The 20,478-nt window shown below is 35.3% G+C and overlaps 1 protein-coding gene across 1 annotated transcript; it reads left to right on the top strand.

The window, feature by feature from the left end:
* Window positions 1-346: 346 nt before the first annotated feature.
* On the top strand, window positions 347-19,981 carry Smp_028650 (hypothetical protein; the record flags this gene model as incomplete). Its single annotated transcript, XM_018799977.1, has 8 exons — window positions 347-379; window positions 3,963-4,125; window positions 5,169-5,246; window positions 10,282-10,551; window positions 12,191-12,450; window positions 15,953-16,115; window positions 17,741-18,267; window positions 19,811-19,981. 8 exons carry the CDS (start codon window positions 347-349, stop codon window positions 19,979-19,981), a joined length of 1,665 nt encoding a protein of 554 aa, XP_018653836.1.
* Window positions 19,982-20,478: the final 497 nt, after the last annotated feature.

The following is a 20,478-nucleotide window of genomic DNA, read 5'->3' as shown; positions in this document are numbered from 1 at the left end:
GAATTAGGAGGGCCAATATTCACATCAACATTACACTATTCGTTCAGAAAACAGAACCAATAAAACTTGGCTTTAGAAAAATGCAAATACATATATTGTCTTTAATCAGAGGGAAAATATGTTATTTAGTTATGTCTACAAAAATTATCAAACTACCATGGTATTAGAAGCATGAGTTTCCCATAAAATATACTCAGATCTCTTTTTGCTAGATATTTGAAGGCTATAGGGCGATTTTTTAGTTTGACAGTAAATGTTTCCATAGATTTTCTAGTCTCTTTATGAATTTTAGTACACAGTTTAGGAAATGAAGATTTTTGAATATCCTGTCGATCTGATCAGAAAAATGGCGAAAAAGCTAATAATTGTGAGGGAAAAAGTAAAAGATATTTTGAGTATTCTATTTCTAGAAGGAAAATTTAAAATCTGCACCTTGTAAGTTGAAGTGAATATTGAACATATGAAAATCCCCAACTTCTGGTGTGGCGCTGGGTACGGTTGTAAGTTCTGTAGCAGGTTGGTGGTCTTGGTCTGATACCTGAGTAATTCATGGTTGTTATTGATTGTTCCACCTAACAAATGGATATACATTGTTTGCTCTGGCTTAGTTGTTGACTTTCTATCATTTTTTGTTTTGCAGCTTTCCTCACTGACATTACATGCCTTCCAAGTACACAAATTACCTTCTAGCTAGACGTGAACCGCTATAGTTCACTCACTGTGTTTACTTTCCTTACGTGCTTTATACTTGCTTTGCTCTAAATAATGTTTCAAAGCATATGATACACATGCCACTATTTGAAAATATCCGAAAATGTGTATGTCGGAGACATGGATTGTCTCGTCGCCTAACCAGGGTGTTATTCAATGTAAAGATTAATGAATCTTTTAAATCACAGAATATACCGTCACAGATTCGAGTAGGTTTTTTGTTTTTGATATGGTCTTTTAGGATTTATTGGTTTACATTGCTCGTGAGGGAGTAGCTGTAACGGATTTGTTCAGAAGACCTGGAAACCAACAAGATATGAAAAAGATTATCTCTGACCTTGAAGCCGGGAGACCAATTAGATGGACAGATTACAACTTTTATACCCTTGCAAATATTGCCAAACGGTATTTGCTGCATATTGAGGGCGGGATTTTGGGTCCTGAATCTGAAGAGCAACTGCTTTCTACTCTTGACATTCCAGATGATCAAGCTCGCATCGAAGCAATGCACTGGTTAGTATAATTCTGAAGATTCGTATCGTTTAATGAAACGTTGTGCTTTATGTCGTAGTGCGGTTCATAGTAATATCGTTTTCCTAATCGTTCCAGCAGGCGTTTATGCAAAACCACGGGCTCTAGTTAATGTTTATCTGTCAGTCTTCAGGCATAGATACCAATCCTGCTTTTTTAATAGTGTACAGCGTACAGCCCACTCACTAACTATCAAATCATAATACTCACTTGTCCCGCTTTGTTCTCTTGCTGCATACAATTTGCAAGGGGACTAAATTTTAATATACTTGCTCACTTTGAATTGATTTTGTTGTGTAGAAGTCTCTAAATACTGATCATTGTAATAGTAATCATATATAATCGTTAAAATTACATCGATTGTTTTGTTGGGTTTTTACTATTTCCTGATATCAGAACGGTCCTTCAAGTTTGGTGATACCGTCACTACGTCTACTGCCCTGGTATATGGTCTGATAGTTTCATCTTTCTGATTGACTAACTCAGTTTAGTGTTATGGTCATTTACAGCTTCAACTGAATCAAGTTCACAAATTCTAGCTATCGAGCATATCAACAGAGCCGTTGATATTGTTGCCACAATGTGGAGTCAGTTACTTACCAATGGCGTCCATACGAAGAAACTCGGAGATTCTGGTTTCGCACGTGCATGTGCAATAGGTATTACCAGGTACATATTTACGTACTTGTTATTTAACCACATTTTCTGTACGAGGGTCAATAAAACTACCAGACTTCTCAAACCAAAACGGGGTAATGCAGGGACCACACCTAGAACTTTGCGAAAGCCTAATCTGACAGTACCGCTGCTCCGTCGTAAATGTAAGCTACGTAAGCTGAGACTTGTTATGCAGTTTGCGCAAAGTGGGAGATATGTCTAGTGTTTGTTTTGTAAAGAACTGTCAGTCAGTGGTGAAAATTACTTGGAATTTGAAGGTGAGTGCTTCATACACCCCTGTTAAAGTTATTGATCTCAGTTTATGAAAACGCCAATCACACTTCTGCTCTTCTATTCAGTACATTAACTTCTTAGGTAATAGAAACTTCAAGTGCATGCAGCTACAGGTTTTTTTCAAATACAATTATTTTCAGTTGTATGAAAATTAATGTCTTTGTAAGAATTTATTTTTATTTATTTATTTGAACACATAAATGTTGATTTAAGGGGGAACCAGATTTATACACACTTATTTAAGAATTCATTTTCTTGTTACGAAGATTGAGCTATAGCAGGTTTCCTGATGAATGCGTGCTTTAGCTTCTGAAATGTTTAGTTCTAACATGTTGATACTTGTCCATTATTGATCTCATAACTTAAATATGTAGCAGTCTAGGCAGTTTGGTACACTTCACATCAACACGACGATGACGGAAATCAAGGTAGGCCATTGACGTCGTGAATCACCCATCAGATTATTTCCTAGTCAAGGCTTAAATTACATCTACGCCATTTTAATGATAAGCAGCACAAAAACTTCATATTTTTTAATCTTATGGATATTTCGACGAACTAATGGCCTGAATTCTTTTTAAAACGTGTGTTCTGATTACCATTCCTACATTTTTAGTGTGATTGTTTCCCAACCAAGGCCTGTTCAGCAGTTACTTGCTCTACTATTCGGCATCTGGTTTCGAATGATCTATCATACTGAAGTTAATGCTATGTCTGTGGAAGCTGTTGCTAAATCTGTTGCCGGGTCTGTTTTCCCCAGCTGCACGACTACCCCAAGAAAAGTGAGAGATACTTGTTATATGGCTCTTAACTAATGATTTTATTTTTGGGTCGAATGGTTATTTTCAGAAAACGCCATTTGTATACATGGTTTAGCTTCAGTTCACTCATTTCGGCTATTAGCTTTGATTAATCGCTCAGGTATTCTTTTATATCATAGTATTTACGTCTGATATTGTGTGGTTTGGTGGAAAATGTTTTTATACTAGGTTTGGGTCAGTCCTCATAAACTTTGCCGGCAGTGAATGTTTGTATATTTTAAATGCACTAATAAGTGATTGATGACACTGAAGGAAAACTGTTTTGTATTGTGTCGTTGATAACAACAATACGATGTCTGTTAACTGAAGACTTATTAAAAAAACTCCATTTCAGAACTACTGCTTGATCTCTTGGAAGGATGGTTCTGTCAATCGCTGTAGTGTGAAAGTATTAGAAAATTCTGGATTCCTTTTTTCATGTGATATAAGACTGATACCCTTTCACCTATCTATCTCGTCAAAACAAATGTTTGGCTCTCTTTTTCAAAGACTTCTTTATTTATTTCCGAACACATTTTGATGAGTAGCTCCCCAACGTTCTCGCATAATGGACTTATTCCTTAATTACATATACAATATAGTAGTACAGTATAATTCTGTGAATGTCTATCACAAAGGTGTCTGACAATGTGTAACGAATTCATCTGTTGTGTTGTTAACCTTAAAAATGTTTTTATCATCTAAAACATTTTATTCACTATTCGTATATTAACACACATCAAGTGCTGTACATACTTAATTAGTTCTTTTTCTGTATGCAGTTAGTGTCTGTCTTATTTCCAGATATATTCCTATTTCAGCAAATAAGATTTGTCATACTTTTGTCGTAGTAGATTATTTACATTGAAAATAAGGCAGATATTTATACCTGAATGGTATGATTGTGTTTAAAATCTCGCCATAATAATGATCAAAATTCCTCAAGAACTAAGATTCGTCTTATTTCAGGTTGAACGAGCATCAAAAGTTATGGAATATCTCATAACTGGCTTTGCCTCTGCTGATCTTTTCAGTCGTGAGCTTATTGAATACTTCACATTAGAAACGAAAACTAGCATCTCGAGAGTGGAGAAGTTCAAGTACGAGTTTCGATTTCCTAAAGACGTACCAAGTAGGTCCATTTGCATTAGCTTTTGAAAGATTGTCTTTCTATGCAATGTTACTGGTTTTTCGATTTATTGCGTAAATGTAGGTTTTCACCTTTTTACAAGAATTTAAAATGTCTGAATGTCCGTTTGATGAAGCTTCCCCTACCGATTTTCCGTTGTATCATAACACTTGAATAACTTCAGCCGACGTGTTCTTGACACATTGATTAGAAAATAAATTTGTCCTGTTCCATAGGGTTTTAAGTGTAATTTATAACAGGGTTGTATTCATATGTATCATTTATTTGCAAATAGTTATCCATACTCATATATGACCATTTGGTTCAACTAGAAGCTCTACTCAAGTTCAAAAGCAATTCAGTTTCCAGTCTCAATAGCTATGATCGAAAAATTGTAAAACGTCTACAGTAATTATTGTGTAATTTTCACGAAAAGTAATGATAAGGATGTTGTGTTGGTCAAGTCTAAACATAGGATCTTATCGTGATGAGTACATCACTTATTTATTCATTGATAGTCTAATCTGTACATCTGTAAGTAAAGATTAGAAACAACTGCCCTAATTCACTTGTTAGTAACCTTCGATTGAGAAGTAATTAAAGCTGTAACTCGTCCTAGTTTCATCTAAGGTAACTGATGTACAAAATCTCATTCTCAATGATACCAAAGCAATAGTTGAAAGCAATTCGAAGGGCAATGTTAACTGTATGGATTACTTTGTGATTAATAGCCCCATATTCACCATTTTTTTAATGTATAATAACTTTACTTGTGAACACTATCTTTCAGTTTTGAAATTACTTATCAAATGTTATTAATATATTTTCGGATGAACTTGACGATCAAAAGTTTACAATTTATACTTGTCCCCCTTTTACTGTTGCGTATTGCATACCTACGTTTTTAGGCGAACACGACAGTGTTGTCGTTGGGTTTTGCTAACTATCCTACCAATTAAATCCTTAGTTTATATCTATATAAAACCAAAATTTTTCTTGTTGCTGATCTCCTTGACTACACCGTTGTTTTAATTTTACAGGAGAAAAATCTGTGCGTCTTTTCGTTCGAATGCTATTAGAAGAAGGTAGAAAACATGGATTTCACCTGATTAAAGATGGTACGTGTTCAACTTTTGAAAAATACCTCTAATGAGTTTCCTTCACATATTTTACAATGAAGCAAAAAATAACATAGCTCGTAGAGTGAACGATAAATTCATTTTTATTCCGTCGACTTCTACAAACATACATGTCGATAAGTTCAATGTTAATATGACGTTTTAACAAACAGTAATATACTTGAAAATTTCAAATTGAATCATCCATCAAGTAACTAATATTAAATTTTAATTCAGTTTACAAAGGTTGGCAATTTAACTGAAATTTGATCAGTACTAGTTGATATAAGTGCATAACGCTTTGTGTGTTCGAAATGAAAGTTACCGGATTTGAATCTCAAGGTGGACAGCAACTCTGGAGTGCAGGTTTATCTAGCTGACATGTCGCGAATAAGACTAAAGGCACACCCTCGATTCTTCTACTAGTCACATCATCTATTTGATAGTAAATTGTCTGTAAAGCGTAATTATATATATATATATATATATATATATATATATATACATATACATATATATATATATGTATTACAAAAACACCGAGTGACTTTGAGCATAAGGGCTAATGAGCGTGAGCAAGCGAATACAAAGGTCGATTCAGAGTCAAATCGGATCGAGACGAGGCGAAGCAAGGCAAAAGCAATTCGACAGATTCAACCATATATATATATGTTCTGTTATTTTCTCATAATTTCCTAAAAATTACATTCTGGAATACTAGTGAAGACCATGAAAAGTTTTGAGTTCATTGGATTGTAGTCCTAGTTCGAAGGAGAACAAAATTATTTGAATGCTCTATTTTCGTTACTAAGGCAACACTTAGTTAACCAAAAACCATTAGAAATAAAAACCAGGTCTCAACTTAATTGCTATGGCCTCTACGAGTCATTTTTGAATAAAACTATGCTGCTTACTATATTGTTTGGTTTGTTTAAATTTCATCGTTGAGGTTTTCGTTTTCACTAATTCATGGATTTTTGATGAGATTAGGCCCTTGTTTATTGTAATTAAGTGGATATTCTAAAGCAGTCTGATGAGGGCATTACTGATAGGGTGTTAGTAAGGATAAAAACTTTCGGATATTAAAAACACTGACAGACATAACATAGAGCCTGCGTCAGATGTGTGTTGACCAAAGTTGCTACACTACATTAGCATTACAAAATTGAAATAAAAAGGTGAATAGCAAAATCGGTCGAAATAATATAATACCAATGATAGTAACAATGACCGAACATTGTGAATATAGTTTGAAAAGATGAACGGAAAGATATGTATGAAGGAATACTATAGTTCAAAGTCTAAAGGAAGATAGAATGTTATGTAATGGATTACGTGAAGCTTGTAACAGTTTAACTGGTTTGCTCGAATTTTGAGATAAAGATGAACCAGAGCAACACGCCCTCAAACCATTTAAATATTCTTGCTATTTTAAAATGTTACTGTTTCGACTATTGATTAGTTATGAACAACAGAACTTGGTTTAAATGTGACCCAGTACAATTTTCCCACTATTCACATAGGCGTAGTTGAAAAGTTGACATGATGAGCATGAAAGGAGGGAAAATGAAATTGCCGATGATTTTAGGAATCTATATAATGTAAATTTCTTTCACAACGTAAGAAAAAGGATGTAATGGAGTACAAGTTGACGATTTGATAGATAGTGGGAAATTAATTTGTCTGAGAAATCACAAATTATTCTGAGCTATACGATGTTATCAATTTTCATCGACTACCTACCTTATCATGCTCTCCTGTCTAATTCAAATGTTGGTAAGGAGAATTTGAACTTGGTGTCATTCCGTAAGCTTTCACTATATGGATTCAAGTTATATGGAGATGCAGTGATTTCATGATATTTCATAAGATAGCCGCAATCAGTGAAGAGCTATTTTAAGTAGGATAAGTCAAAACCTAAAGCATCTCACTGTGTCCGCTCACTTCATTTTCTTCAACACCATAATATCCCATACATTTTGTTCTCTGTCTTCACATGTATACTTTCCTTTTCTACCTCAATTATTTGCTGTCACTTTATTTCTTTTCTCCTAGTGGCTTTCCTAGTACAAATGACATGTTTATTTTCACATTTGTTTGCTTATTTCCCGTTATTTATATATGTTTGTAATCATTCTAAAGATGTCCCATAGAAAATTGTTGAAAAAGTTCGTCATTTTACTTCACTATTGTTATAACCGAAATTCTTCGTCATTCCCAGCTATTATTAAGGTACCAAATCTTCATACTTTTTAGGCTTTTATAAGATATGCAGGAGGGGTTTTATCGTAAACAAGATGACCTCGGGTTCTGTTAAAGGTATGAGGGCTGTTGTCAATTCCTGGCTCTTCACAATGTTTATTTATTTATTTATTTAAACACATAAATATTGGTACAAGGAAGCACCAGATACATATGCGCCGCGCAAATGTCATTTGGTTTGTGTGAAGGCTGTGATACTGCCCAGGTGCCCAGACTGAAGCAGGTGGTTTTCTTAGGGTACCACAGCCCCCGCCTTTGTCCTAAAGATCTGATCCACTAGGCAGTGGAGCATCGTAAGGAGATACAGTCCCATAGTAGCCGGTGACCAACGATTGATTCGTACGCCATTTGTTCTTTCAGGATGCTGGAGCCCATGTGCATCATTGGTTTGGAATCAGGGTTTTCCAACTCCCCTAGGTGGATTTTCCATGTCCACCAACCCGGTTAAAGCGTGGGACATTCGCTTTTCGTTCTCTCAATTTCGTAAACAACAGTAATGCCACGAGAAGGCAGTGAGTAGGACTTCCCTGGCAGAGGCTATATATTCGCTGGCCATGTGAGAGTATTTCGAGAGGGAGAGCGGACTCTCTTCACTCTCGGCCGTACCAGGGCATTTGGGGGCCACAATGTGGATGGATATATATTTTCGAGAGGCCCAAAAATGCGGTTGTTAGGTTAGTGGTGGTCTTAGCGATCTGAAAGCATGGCTATGGAGCCTAAGGGATAACTGTTTGAGACCTCTCATGCACAGCCTTTTTATGGGAAGTTCTTGATGTGTTAGCTTCTCACTTCAAAAAGCCTTACCACAGGAGACGGAAACCCGCGGGGTAAGGTGGAGTGTGACGTTTTAAGGGTCGACCCTTTCCTTCTAGTGTGGGAAGGTAGTATTGCTGCAGATGCCATTTGTCCGGGGGAAGCACCTTAATGTCGTCACACCCCAGCACAATCACGAGCCCGACGTTGCCCTCAGACCTTTAGTTTTGTCGTTTTTCAGCCAACTTGGCTCTGAACATAGCGATGAGCGGAGTCAGCATAAGTTCAGGCTAGTAAGAAGCTTACGCAATGATCGCAAACAGTGGTGGGTAGCGAATAAAAGAGAGATGGAAAAGGCAGCGGCGATAGGCAACAACAGACAACTGTTCAGACTTAGTAAAGAAACCGGTATTAGGAACCCAACTGTCAACGAAACTAACTCGGAAAAAGATGGACATGTTATTCACTCTCAATCCAGGAGATTGGATCGATGGGCAGAACACTTTAGGGGTCAGTTCAGCTGGCCTTTAGCCACACTTCAGTTACCCACGATTCCCAGTCGACCTGAATGGCAAGTTAATGTAAGTCCTCCAACTCTTTACGAGGTTGAAAAAGCTATAGGAAATCTGAAGCGAGGGAGAGCCGCAGGCCCTGACAGGTTTACTCCTGAGATTTTTAAGGATGGCGGTCCAGTACTAGCAGCGAGATTGAGTGAGGTCTTTGGTAGAATCTGGGAACTGGACATAATCCTATCTGACTGGTCTCAATCACTGATTTTTCCAGTCTATAAGAAAACAAAAGTCCTCTTGTGACAATCACAGAGGAATCAGTTTGACTATTGTAGTGTCTAAAATATTAGCTTCAATAATACTTCGACGTCTAACCAAAGCTCGTGAAGAGCAGACCAGAGAAAACCCAGGCTGGCTTTCGGATGCAGAAGGCTCGACTAGCTTTCACCTACTTGCGTCATTTATGACGTAGGCGAGATATCCGTCTAGCAACCAAAGGACGGGTTTACTGCGCAGCAGTTCGTTCCGTCCTACTTTATGGCAGTGAAACATGGCCGATAAGAGTAGAGGATATTCGTAGGCTGCTAGTATTCGATCATAGGTGTCTTCGAAGCATTGCTCGTATATCCTGGGACCACCGAGTAAGTAATGCAGTTGTTAGGAAACGGGTACTAGGTAAGGATGGCAAATCGATTGATGAAGTAGTGAAACTTCATCAGTTGAGATGGCTAGGACACGTGTCACGTATGCCAAACCATCGACTGCCCCGACGTGCAATGTTTTATGGTGTAGAAGTGGGTTGAAAGAAAGCTAGGGGCGGCCAGACCAAAACGTGGCACACATCCATGAAGTCACTGACAAGTGGACTGAGTCATTTTGGTAGGTGTAGACTACCTGGTTGGGATCCGCGAGATGATAGCAATCGACTGTTAGAGACCTTGAATGACATGGCCTAAAATCGTTTGCAATGGTGAAGGTGCATCCACTCTTTGTGTTCTCCCGAATTATAATCTTCTGGATTCTTCTTGTCTCTATCTTTTTCTTCTTTCCAAATTTATTTCACTGGATTATACTCCTTGAATAAGATCTTCAAACCCTAATCTTTTCGATTACTGCTTATACTGTTACTATTTCTACCACTATGGGATTTGAATCGACAACTGCATCTCTGTGTTAATGTGGTATGGCAACTCGAACTGATGTACATACGTACGAAGTTCTACGTTGTGACCGACTGACTGAGCCAACCTTCTTGCATTGGTGGTAGAGCTCAAAGGAAAATGTGTTACAGCTAGTATAGCTCGGTTGAGTCATCATGATAGACAACTCTGACCATCACATCAAGGTACCGCTACGTTTGGGACTTTTGCAAACAGTTTGTATTTTCTTTATGAATTATACAGATTCTGGTGTACAACTACTTTTCAGTCACTAATTTTTGATGAATCAATTTAAGCTTATTTTAGTTACTTCCTCTGAATCATATAACACTTGTATTTGTTTTGTATTATTTTTAGCCGTATCCAAGGAGGTTTTTGAAAAAGCGGCTTGTAATAACATATCCACTCCAAACAGTGCAATGAACTCAGGATCTAATCAGGTCACTTCTCGTCTAGATGATAATTTGCTAGTTGAAAATATCCCACCAAATGTTTCATATATTCAGAATATCAGTTCCACACAGAGTGAGAGTTACATATCTGGAGATGGGACCATTTTATATACAGAGGCAAGCTCTACGCTAACACCTACTCTTCTAAGACGTGAAAATCGACCTTTTGAAATAGGTATGATGACTATCTTCCTCAAGTCGATATGTTGTTGTGCGGACGTGTGTTTTGATCACAAATCAACCGAAGTGTTGGTATCTAATTTAAACTATAACATTCCTCCCTTATTAGACTACGTATTAAGTAGTCTTTTTTATTCATTATCCATTCTTCATGCTCAGAATTTTCTCCCTAAACTTTTTTAAAATTCGCAAAAATAATTTGTTCCATTCAAGATTAGGTAACATTTAATAGTGAATCATTTAATCATAAGCAACGTAGGACCTGGGACTTATGTCCATCGGTTCAAGTTATCACACCATGTCAATGACAAAATTACCAAAATAAATAGGAAGGAGGTAGAAGTAGTAATAGTAGTGAGAAGATTAAACAGACAATATGATTCTAAAGTAAATACTCGGATTAAGAGGTTCGTGGTGATTTTGGAACTCGAGGTATAAGGAAAGACAAAGTGTGCGCGCATTTGTGTCATTGTGACCAATTTCGAGCCCTTCCACTCAACTTCTACAATCGTTGGTCATGATAATTATGCGGGTCCCAACCAGGCAATCTACACATACCGAAATAGCTTTGTTCAACAGCCAATCATTTCACGGATTGATATCACATCTTGTTCTGGTCACTTCTGACTTTCGTCTAGCCTACTCCTACGCCAGCAAACAACACTCATTGAGATATGCTATGGTTAGCCATACATAATACATGTCTCAACCGATTGAAATTCATTATCTTGTTGGTCAACTCGCCATCTTTATATTTTATTGGTGAAAAAGGTGTTTAGATTTTACCTAACAAATCACTACATTTTTCAAAAACTGTCGACTTGTACAGAAATTCCCTAGTTAGTGTGTTAAGTTCTGTTGTTTGATGTGTATAGTTTCACATCTCTGTGATAAGTTTTGTTATCTTAGCAATTGATTTATCACTGAAACACCTCTCTCTCTCTCTCACTGTCATCTAACTTCTATCACCACACTACTCTACGCTAGTTGATTTGCTTACATAGACCGATTAATAAATGGAATTATTCTTGCATTTTTATGAAAAATGTAGTTTTCAGCTATTTCGTTTAATTGCTATGTGAGCTTCCGACCTGTAATCATTAATGCTTCGAAAATACTGGGTCACTGTTTCTCTCTAATATTTTTTATCATTTTCTACATCTAGAAATTTATATTACGCAGTGAAAACAATAGAACCGACTTTCGTAAATATGGTTTAATCGATTGTTGTTTAAATTACTTTCTTCCCTCACATACTATGTGTCTGGGAGTTCATGTGTCACAGAATGTAGACAACAAAAAGTAATATTTATTTATTCAACTTGTTATTTTCCGCATGATTAGGATAGTGTTAAATATAGTAATTAAGTATATCGGTTTAGAATGTTAAGTAATTGGATATTTAGTAGTCTGCTAGAAACCCTTTGACATAGGTTCCATGTTCGTTGGCCACTCATTAGCAAGGAATATCTGCAAACTTGAGGGGACTAACTAATGTTTGGTGGATTCGAACTTAGGTCATTCGTTTTCACAGTCTGGGATGTTACCATTGAGCTATTTGGTTCGTAACTGAGAATATCTTCACTTTATCACAATTATGACGTACGCATTAAAAAAATTATTTTCTCATATAGATACTGGGAGATTTGACATATTAAATGCTCCTATTCAGCAAACATCAGAAAAACGTACATGTGTTACTACGACACCTATTGGAAAAACCTCTCATCATACCACTCCAGTAGTCAATTTAGATCCATTAAACTCACATGATTTTTCAAATCCAACAACAACAGTTATGAATTCAGATAATTCATCCAAGAATTTCAAACCTCCCTCTGTTGTTTCATCCATTCCATCAGTTGGGAATAAAGAATCTAATGCTAAATTAAAGGTAGGTCAGTTGGTATTTTTTAGACATTCTTGCTAAGTGTCTACCTATTTTTCCTTTCTACTAATTGAATTAGTTGTCCCGTTATTATTGCTCTTATCCAAATGCGAAGTGTTTGCCAAGTTGCTGCACACTTCTGTAATCACCCATCTATTTTACCAGTAAATATTTTAAAGATACTGATATAGGATTCTCAGTGCTTGCTATCAAATATTTATTAAAGTTAATTTATGGCTAATATTTTTTGATAACGTGAATACCTTCATCACCAATCTCGAACAAGGAACTGTTGTTATCATTAATTTGAAGAGTTCCTTTTTATTTTCCTGATTAAACCTCATAGTTACCCCTATATAACCTGTGATAAATGAATCTCGCTTTACTTCTTGAGATGCTCTCATACTGTCACATGTACATAACGTGTTTTATGGAGCGCCGCTTGATATCTTAACGTATTCCAGTAAAAGTAAGAGGGTGTAAGCGGATGTTTTATTCTTAGTGCTCATCGGAAAACATGTGAATCTTTGCAATTGAACAAACTCAACCAAGCACGTTCGATAAATATTTTTAATATTATACTTCGAATCTGCATTTCGAGCGTATATTCAGGTCATATTATCCTCAGCCAATTTTGGCGTATATGCTTACAGGTCCATCTCCCCTTCTGAATAAGCGACTTGGATTTTAGTCATTTTGTAATGTCTTCTGACGACTGCTTACAACTTATTTACACCGTTGCGTTTCGAGTACAAAAAACATCTGTGAAGACGAAAACTGAGATTTAGTTCAAGGGTGCTCGTTGGTCCAGTATAGGAGCTCTATATGATAAAAACCAAAAATGCTTCTAGTAAAAATACTAATTTGCAATAACGTTGTATGTTAAAAGTTGATTTTAATAAATTGCAATAACTATGAGTACATTTTTTAAGCATTATTTTGTTACTGTCCTTTATCATTTTATTTATTTATTTATTTAAACACATAAATATTGGTACAAGGAAGCACCAGATACATATGCGCCGCGCAAATGTCATTTGGTTTGTGTGAGGGCTGTGATACTACCCGGGTGCCCAAACCGAAACAGGTGGTTTTCTTAGGGTACCACAGCCCCCGCCTTTGTCCTAAAGATCTGATCCACTAGGCAGTGGAGCATCGTGAGGAGATGCAGTCCCATAGTAGCCGGTGACCAACGATTGATTCGTACGCCATTTGTTCTTTCAGGATGCTGGAGCCCATGTGCATCATTGGTTTGGAATCAGGGTTTTCCAACTCCCCTAGGTGGATTTTCCATGTCCACCAACCCGGTTAAAGCGTGGGACATTCGCTTTTCGTTCTCTCAATTTCGTAAACAACAGTAATGCCACGAGAAGGCAGTGAGTAGGACTTCCCTGGCAGAGGCTATATACGCATGGTCATGTGAGGGCATTTGGAGAGGGAGAGCGAACTTTCCCCACTCTCGGCCATACCAGGGCATTTGTGGGCCAAGTCATATATTGTTAGCCAAAACTTGATTTTTCAACAGTTGGTTTGTTGTTTGTTTTCTAATATTAAAAGTATAGATTTAGAGTCTTGTTATTAATATGTAAAATGACTGAATGTAAATAATTTTAGCTGTCTTGCACAACAGAAAATTCTTTATGAGATTTCAAATATGTTTCTTATCATATAACATTTGTTTCTCTGTATTCTTTATTGCTAAATTTATTGTTATGTGTTTGGTAAAATTATTACGTTGTACAGAATTGTTGGATGTGTTTCTAGTGGTTTGAAATTTAGACACTGAGATATTATGTTGGTTACTTACACATACCAATTAATGTAACACAAACTTCAAGTAAATAGATCTGTATTTAATTAAATTTATATTAATTCCTTATGCGAATCCCTTAAAGTAGTTGATGCGGTGAAATTTTGGGTGTATTTTCAATTGTCCAGTGTGCACATGAAACAATATTCATACAGAACACAATTTATTCAAACGGGATTGTATGGTATTTTACTAAGTTTAAACAAATCATGAACGATAATATATTTTTAGAATACAGCAAATTCATTATGTATCCCGTTGATTTCTCTTCAGTTGCATGTCGAACTATTAGGTTTAGTTGTTCCCAACTATTAACATAATATTGAAAAGTTATTTGTCAATCAGTATACGAATAAATTGTATTTAGTGTTATAGAAGCGTTAATGTTTTAAAAAAGAGACTCCTTTTCACAATACCTTGAGGTAATAGTTCTACAATGCTGAGGTAAATTCAATTGCATGACATTGACAAAATTATGGACATTTAGAAAGGAAAAAAGGAAGTATGAGTTCAACTTACTGAATTATGATTACAGTCAATTAAAACAGAAGGTCAAATTGTTATCAAAGGAGTTGAAGGTTAACTACTGATTCTTTGTAAATATTAAGGTCATATGTATTCGGTAAAACGAGTAAAAGCTCACTCTTCAGTCCTTCAAATGTACAGCGATTCGATATATGCGGTTGGAGGTGAAGTGTGATGAATACTTATCTACTTCTGTTTTTTTATCGGATATTGTGTTGTGTATAGCGTAATCTATTTTGTGATGACAAGCGTATTGTCCACTCTACGTATCTTTTAGATGCATGAACATTTGACAGGTCCCATCATTTCTTCCGGAAATAACTAAATCGAGGAAGTGGGGCGCACTGTAGTTTTTACGTTTTGTTGTGAATTTGATACTGGATTGAAATTTACCAAAAGATTCAAGCATTTGATTTGTATGGTTCATGTCATCACACAAAATAAAAGTATCATCAGCGTAGCTAGCTTTAAGTGTAGTCTTGTTAATGACAGGTCGTATAATTTCGTTTTTTCCAAATCTCCAACAAGTATGTAGACGTGTTGCACACTTACTTAGTTCTCACCATAACCATGTGCTATCCAACTTTTATGATTACTACTTCTGCAACAAGAAATTAAAACCCAAACAAACAACTGTTAATGATTATATATATCCCTAAATACAATATAAAAAAGGTGATTTTTCGTTCAGTCAACTGCGATGCATTTTCCTTGAATTAAATTATTCAGAGTGAGTTTTATTCCTTAAGTCTCAGTGTATTGTCAGCGGTAACTAGCTGTTTAATTCTCACTGTACTTTTCTTGTATTAAACATATCTCTTTGATTTTGCGTTCAGTGACAATTAGTCAGTAGACAAAACTCGCTATTTAATAATCACTAAATTGGATATTTGACTGGATTGACTTACATGTAAGTCTGAATCTTCTTTGAGAATTTTCTACAAATATTAGCTAAATTCGTCTTTTGGAGCAGCTAAGAGCTAGATGAAAGCAGGGTTGCTGTATACGGTATCCTAGTTGTAGCTAAAGTTACTGTCGTATATTTCTCTCTATAACTGCTATGGTTTTACTAATATCTTCACAATTAAAATAAATTATATTTTGTAATAAATTCATTATGATTCTGTTTTCTTTTATTTAAAACTTGTACTCTATCTTTATATATTTCCTCAGAGTGCAACCTATGGAACACCATCTTCTCAATCAGTTTGTTTTAATTCTGTTAAACGACGTCAGTTGGAACGCTTACAAAAACGTTCCGATTGGTTTCTTAGTCCCCCAGCTGGCTTACGCTCATCGACTGGTTTAATGCACTTGAATCCTAGTACTCCTGGAAGTGAGTTTAAGTGCAATTGATACTTTCATTCTCTTACTGCATAACCTCATACTATTGTATGCAATGTATGTTTCGTATAGTTTTTTATTCTGTATGTACGATTTCTATCTCTTTGAAGTTTGGTCGATTGGTGAATTGACTCAGTTTGCCTAGAATTCTTAGAAAAATATCTTAATAAGCGGCCTGAAAATTACACTTCAAACAATACTTTGTAGAAATTATTTACGAATGAGTATTATTCAGTTGTCCAGTATTGTTCTTGTTGGTTCTTTACAATTTTATTTTCAACATTACTGGCTATTTCATCCAGACGACCCGAAAATATTATTTTTACTGTAGTTATCTCTATCCAAGACCAAAATAAAGTCTGTTTTCACCATTAATTAATTAAACAAGTTAATCCGAACAACGGGTTCTACTTTTCATGTCGTTAATCATGCTATCGTGGTCAAAGTAAGAAATATGTATCTAATGAGTGTAGTGAAACTTAGCAAGAATTATGCGACTCAACAACTAATTACGGGTTTCATGTGTTGATTAAATTTACAATGGTAATTGCCGTATACAAAGAGGTTAATAGTTGTTATTAACCTACTTGGTAAGTACACATTTATCTGTTTGGGTTCAAACCATACTCTAAGAGTCAGGGCTGTTCAAACTGAAGCAGACAGTGTGGTTTGAACGTATGACGTAGTAGAAAAGACTAACCATTGAGAAACTGCTTTACACGGAATTATATGCAATTCTACTTACATATCTCATACCCCGGTTGGTCATATTTAGCAATAATGTTTATTTCACCTTAAATAAGTAAGGTCAATATTTTTTTGAAAATCGAAAAATGGGATAAAAAAACATCTATTTTGATTAGGTCCCTTTCAAACAAAACAAGTATATAGACCTGTACGACACTAGAAAAAAAGACTGTTCTGACCACACAGAATTGCAATGTATTTATTAGAGCTTGTGAAATTTAACTTTTATGCAAAATTAACTTATATGATGACAAGAAACTAATTACGACAACAGAAACAAAAAATTCTCTTTATAAATGTAATATTGTTAAAACGATTATTTCTTGGATGACAGTTGAACATGCACTAATTACTAATGTTTCTAAAAATTTGGGATGTAACTGACCTCCTATACGACTAAGATATGTACAATTGGTTGACCATTGGATAGTGACCCGGACAGTTCAGTAGTAACGTTATATACTGTGAAGCTGAGTGACAAAAGTTTGAATCCCACACAAAGCGTCAGTTCCTTCAAGATTACATCACATTACAAACATGATAAATTGCTATAGGTGTTTGAAAGAAATTATTTTGTAGGTCGCTTCTTAGGGATCATATCGCCAACCGAAAAAACATGAATGAGATAATGTTTTCTTACATCAATAGCATTTTATTATCAGAAAGAATATGCGACTCAGTGATTTACGGATACATTTACCTTCCTATCCATTAGATCATTTAGGTCTTATCAGTCTACTTTCATCGGTACACTTGATTAATGATATTAATTATTGTCAAATTAAATACTTGGCTCTTCATAGTCAAGTTTGTGCATATGTAATGTTTACATGCAAACTGTCATAATTGTCTTTTTCTTTCTCTGACTAGCTGTACACGGTTCCATACCCCAAATTCAGAATAAATTAAACACATCTCAAACTAATAATAATAAGTCTAACTTTAGAAACTATCCTGTTGTATCTACTGAACCACATTCATTATCCGATCTTGATTCATCTTCACTAATGGACATTGATCTGTCTGAAGATGCGACAACAACAAACGATTACATCCAAAATCTAAGTCAGTTCAACATTAATGGGAATGATGTTGATGTGAATGATATTGGACATTTAGTATTTACCGCTCCTGAACGTATATGGAATTGTAGTAGTAATAGTAGCAGTAGCGGCGACCCAAATAAATTATTATCAACTATGACAGGTGGTTGTAAACGTCATTCGCATACACTTTCTACACCTGAACATACAATGCCACTAACTACTGCAAGTCCACCTAATTGTCCGTTGCCTCCACTGTCGACGTCAATAACAACAAATTGTTTTAAAGATTATCCAGTCAAACGTTCTTCTTTTCAACCAGCAGTAGTTGAAGAAAAAGAAAACTATCCAGAGGTAAAATCTCGTTTCTTTGTTATAAAGCTTGTTGTTGCATCTAATATATTCTTTTCTTCCCTGTTCAGCTATTTTTAGCTTGATCTACTTATTTCTCCCGTTTTTGTTGAACTCTTGAACAAGGTTGTGTACATGTGACCTATATATATATATATATATATATATATATATATATATATATATATATATGGCAACTGTTTGTATTCAGTCATCTGTTCTATTTCGGTATTTAAATGAATGCATATAAGTATTATATGTAGATTCAGTTGGGAGTAGTGAATATACTTATGAATTCTGAATACTTTCATTGTTAGTTAGTAGTGGCTTTTGTCGCTCACACTATCTCTTCTGTTTTTTAGTGCCTAGTTTCTTGTTAATGCATTCTTTGTTTGATATGGTATGTAATATATATAGTTTGATTCTTACACAAAAGCATACAACTGTTATATTTTCTAATCTTAGTATATTAATGATAGCAAGTACTGTATGCTGTCCTTGTTTTTTAGGCCCTTAAATATGTTTAATTAAATAATATTAGCGCTGTTTTTATTATTATAATTTCTTGTATCAAAATTACTTTCGTATCCATTTTAAAAAGTTCATAGTTTATGTTTATCGCAGATTGGTCTCCTTTTAGGCAAAATCGAAAACAGGAAATACTGCACAACTGTTTTCTCTTGTCATGAGTTTCCTCTGAAGTGCACATCCACAACGCTACTAAAAGTCGAACTTTGGTCTTTCAGGTTTTAGGAGGAAGCATTTTTAACTGTAATCGTTCCTTTTTATCACAAATTGATTGAAGTTGGAAAATGTACCGTTGGAAGCTAACCTCAATGGTTCTACTGTATAAGTGCTTACAATTAAATTGTGATTAGTCTTAGTTGACACATGTATCCTTATCAGATTGCCTTGATATAGCTATTTTTTACAAGTTTTTTTAGAAGAGATTGTGGCTAGCAGTAGAGTCCAGGGTGTGACTCTGTGATGGATGGGACATTGATCTGGCAATTTCCGCATAGGACAAAACGAGCATCTTGTATTCTACTGCTAACCAAAATCCATCCCTTCTATCAAGAGTTATTTTCGAAGAACAGAAACACGACTGTATATTTTTAAGTATAGTAAACAATAGTTAGGATTTTTTAAAGAGCTGCTGAATTCCAGGTCGGTACTTATCTCCATCTACTTCAGTTTGGACCACCAATTCGTATCATTAGATCTCACAGTTAGTGTGACTCGAACCCAAGTAACTGGTGTATGAGTCTAGTATTATTACTATGATTATTTTTATCCGAGACTAAATAGGTGGTAAACACCATGGGAATATATGACATTTGTGTTTCATGGTTTCCAGTTGACTTTTTTCAAACACTATAAACAACGTAATCAATGGAACAGCACTTAAATTATCAGAAACTTTATTACATATTCATTACTGCCCGCTGATCGCTTTGTTGTTACAGTCTATATTCATTTTCAGTAATTTTTTTAAGTTTTCGTTTGTGTATTCACATGCTTTTATTTAATTTAATTATCCTTAAGGTTGAAATACGATATTATATTGTTGAACGATATTATGGTCCGGAACCTCGACCACCACCATCAAGTATTCAACAACGTCCTGTTAATCACGGTCAAAAACTACCCACCTAATTTCATTAATGTAATATGTACAGGTTCAACGATATCTATGGTGTATATTTCAATCACTTGATATGTTCTTTTTTTCATACACATGAACATATTCGTTTATACACTAACCACCTGTATGTAAAAAGTAGTAATTTTCTTGTGTTTTATGAGCTACAAAACTTCCTTTTCTTTTGTTTCGCCTTTATTCTTCCTTTTATTATTATCATTATCTACTTCTTGGTTTTCACTTTACCTTTTTATTAATTTGATGCACATTCATGAAATTATTGTATTATTCACACAATGTGCCTGCTACTGTACACTCGAAAGAGATCTGCACGTTCTTAATGATAATATTTGTCTAGTTACCTGTTGAATTACTTTTCTTCGGAAAGAGTCTAGGTAGGACCACCGAAGGAGAGGAATGAAGCAGATGACAACAACGAATGACGCCTGATTCTGTGTAGATATATATTTACCAACATTGTTTGTTTGTTCACTTTTCCAAGTAGAAAAGACAATTTAGGTTTTTCTTCAACTAACATGAACTAACCAAAAAAGTCCATAGAAATGAACAAT

This window comes from Schistosoma mansoni, chromosome W, assembly GCF_000237925.1.
Source record: "Schistosoma mansoni strain Puerto Rico chromosome W, complete genome".
NCBI lineage: Eukaryota > Metazoa > Platyhelminthes > Trematoda > Strigeidida > Schistosomatidae > Schistosoma > Schistosoma mansoni.
This window is presented reverse-complemented; position numbering and strand designations above follow the sequence as displayed.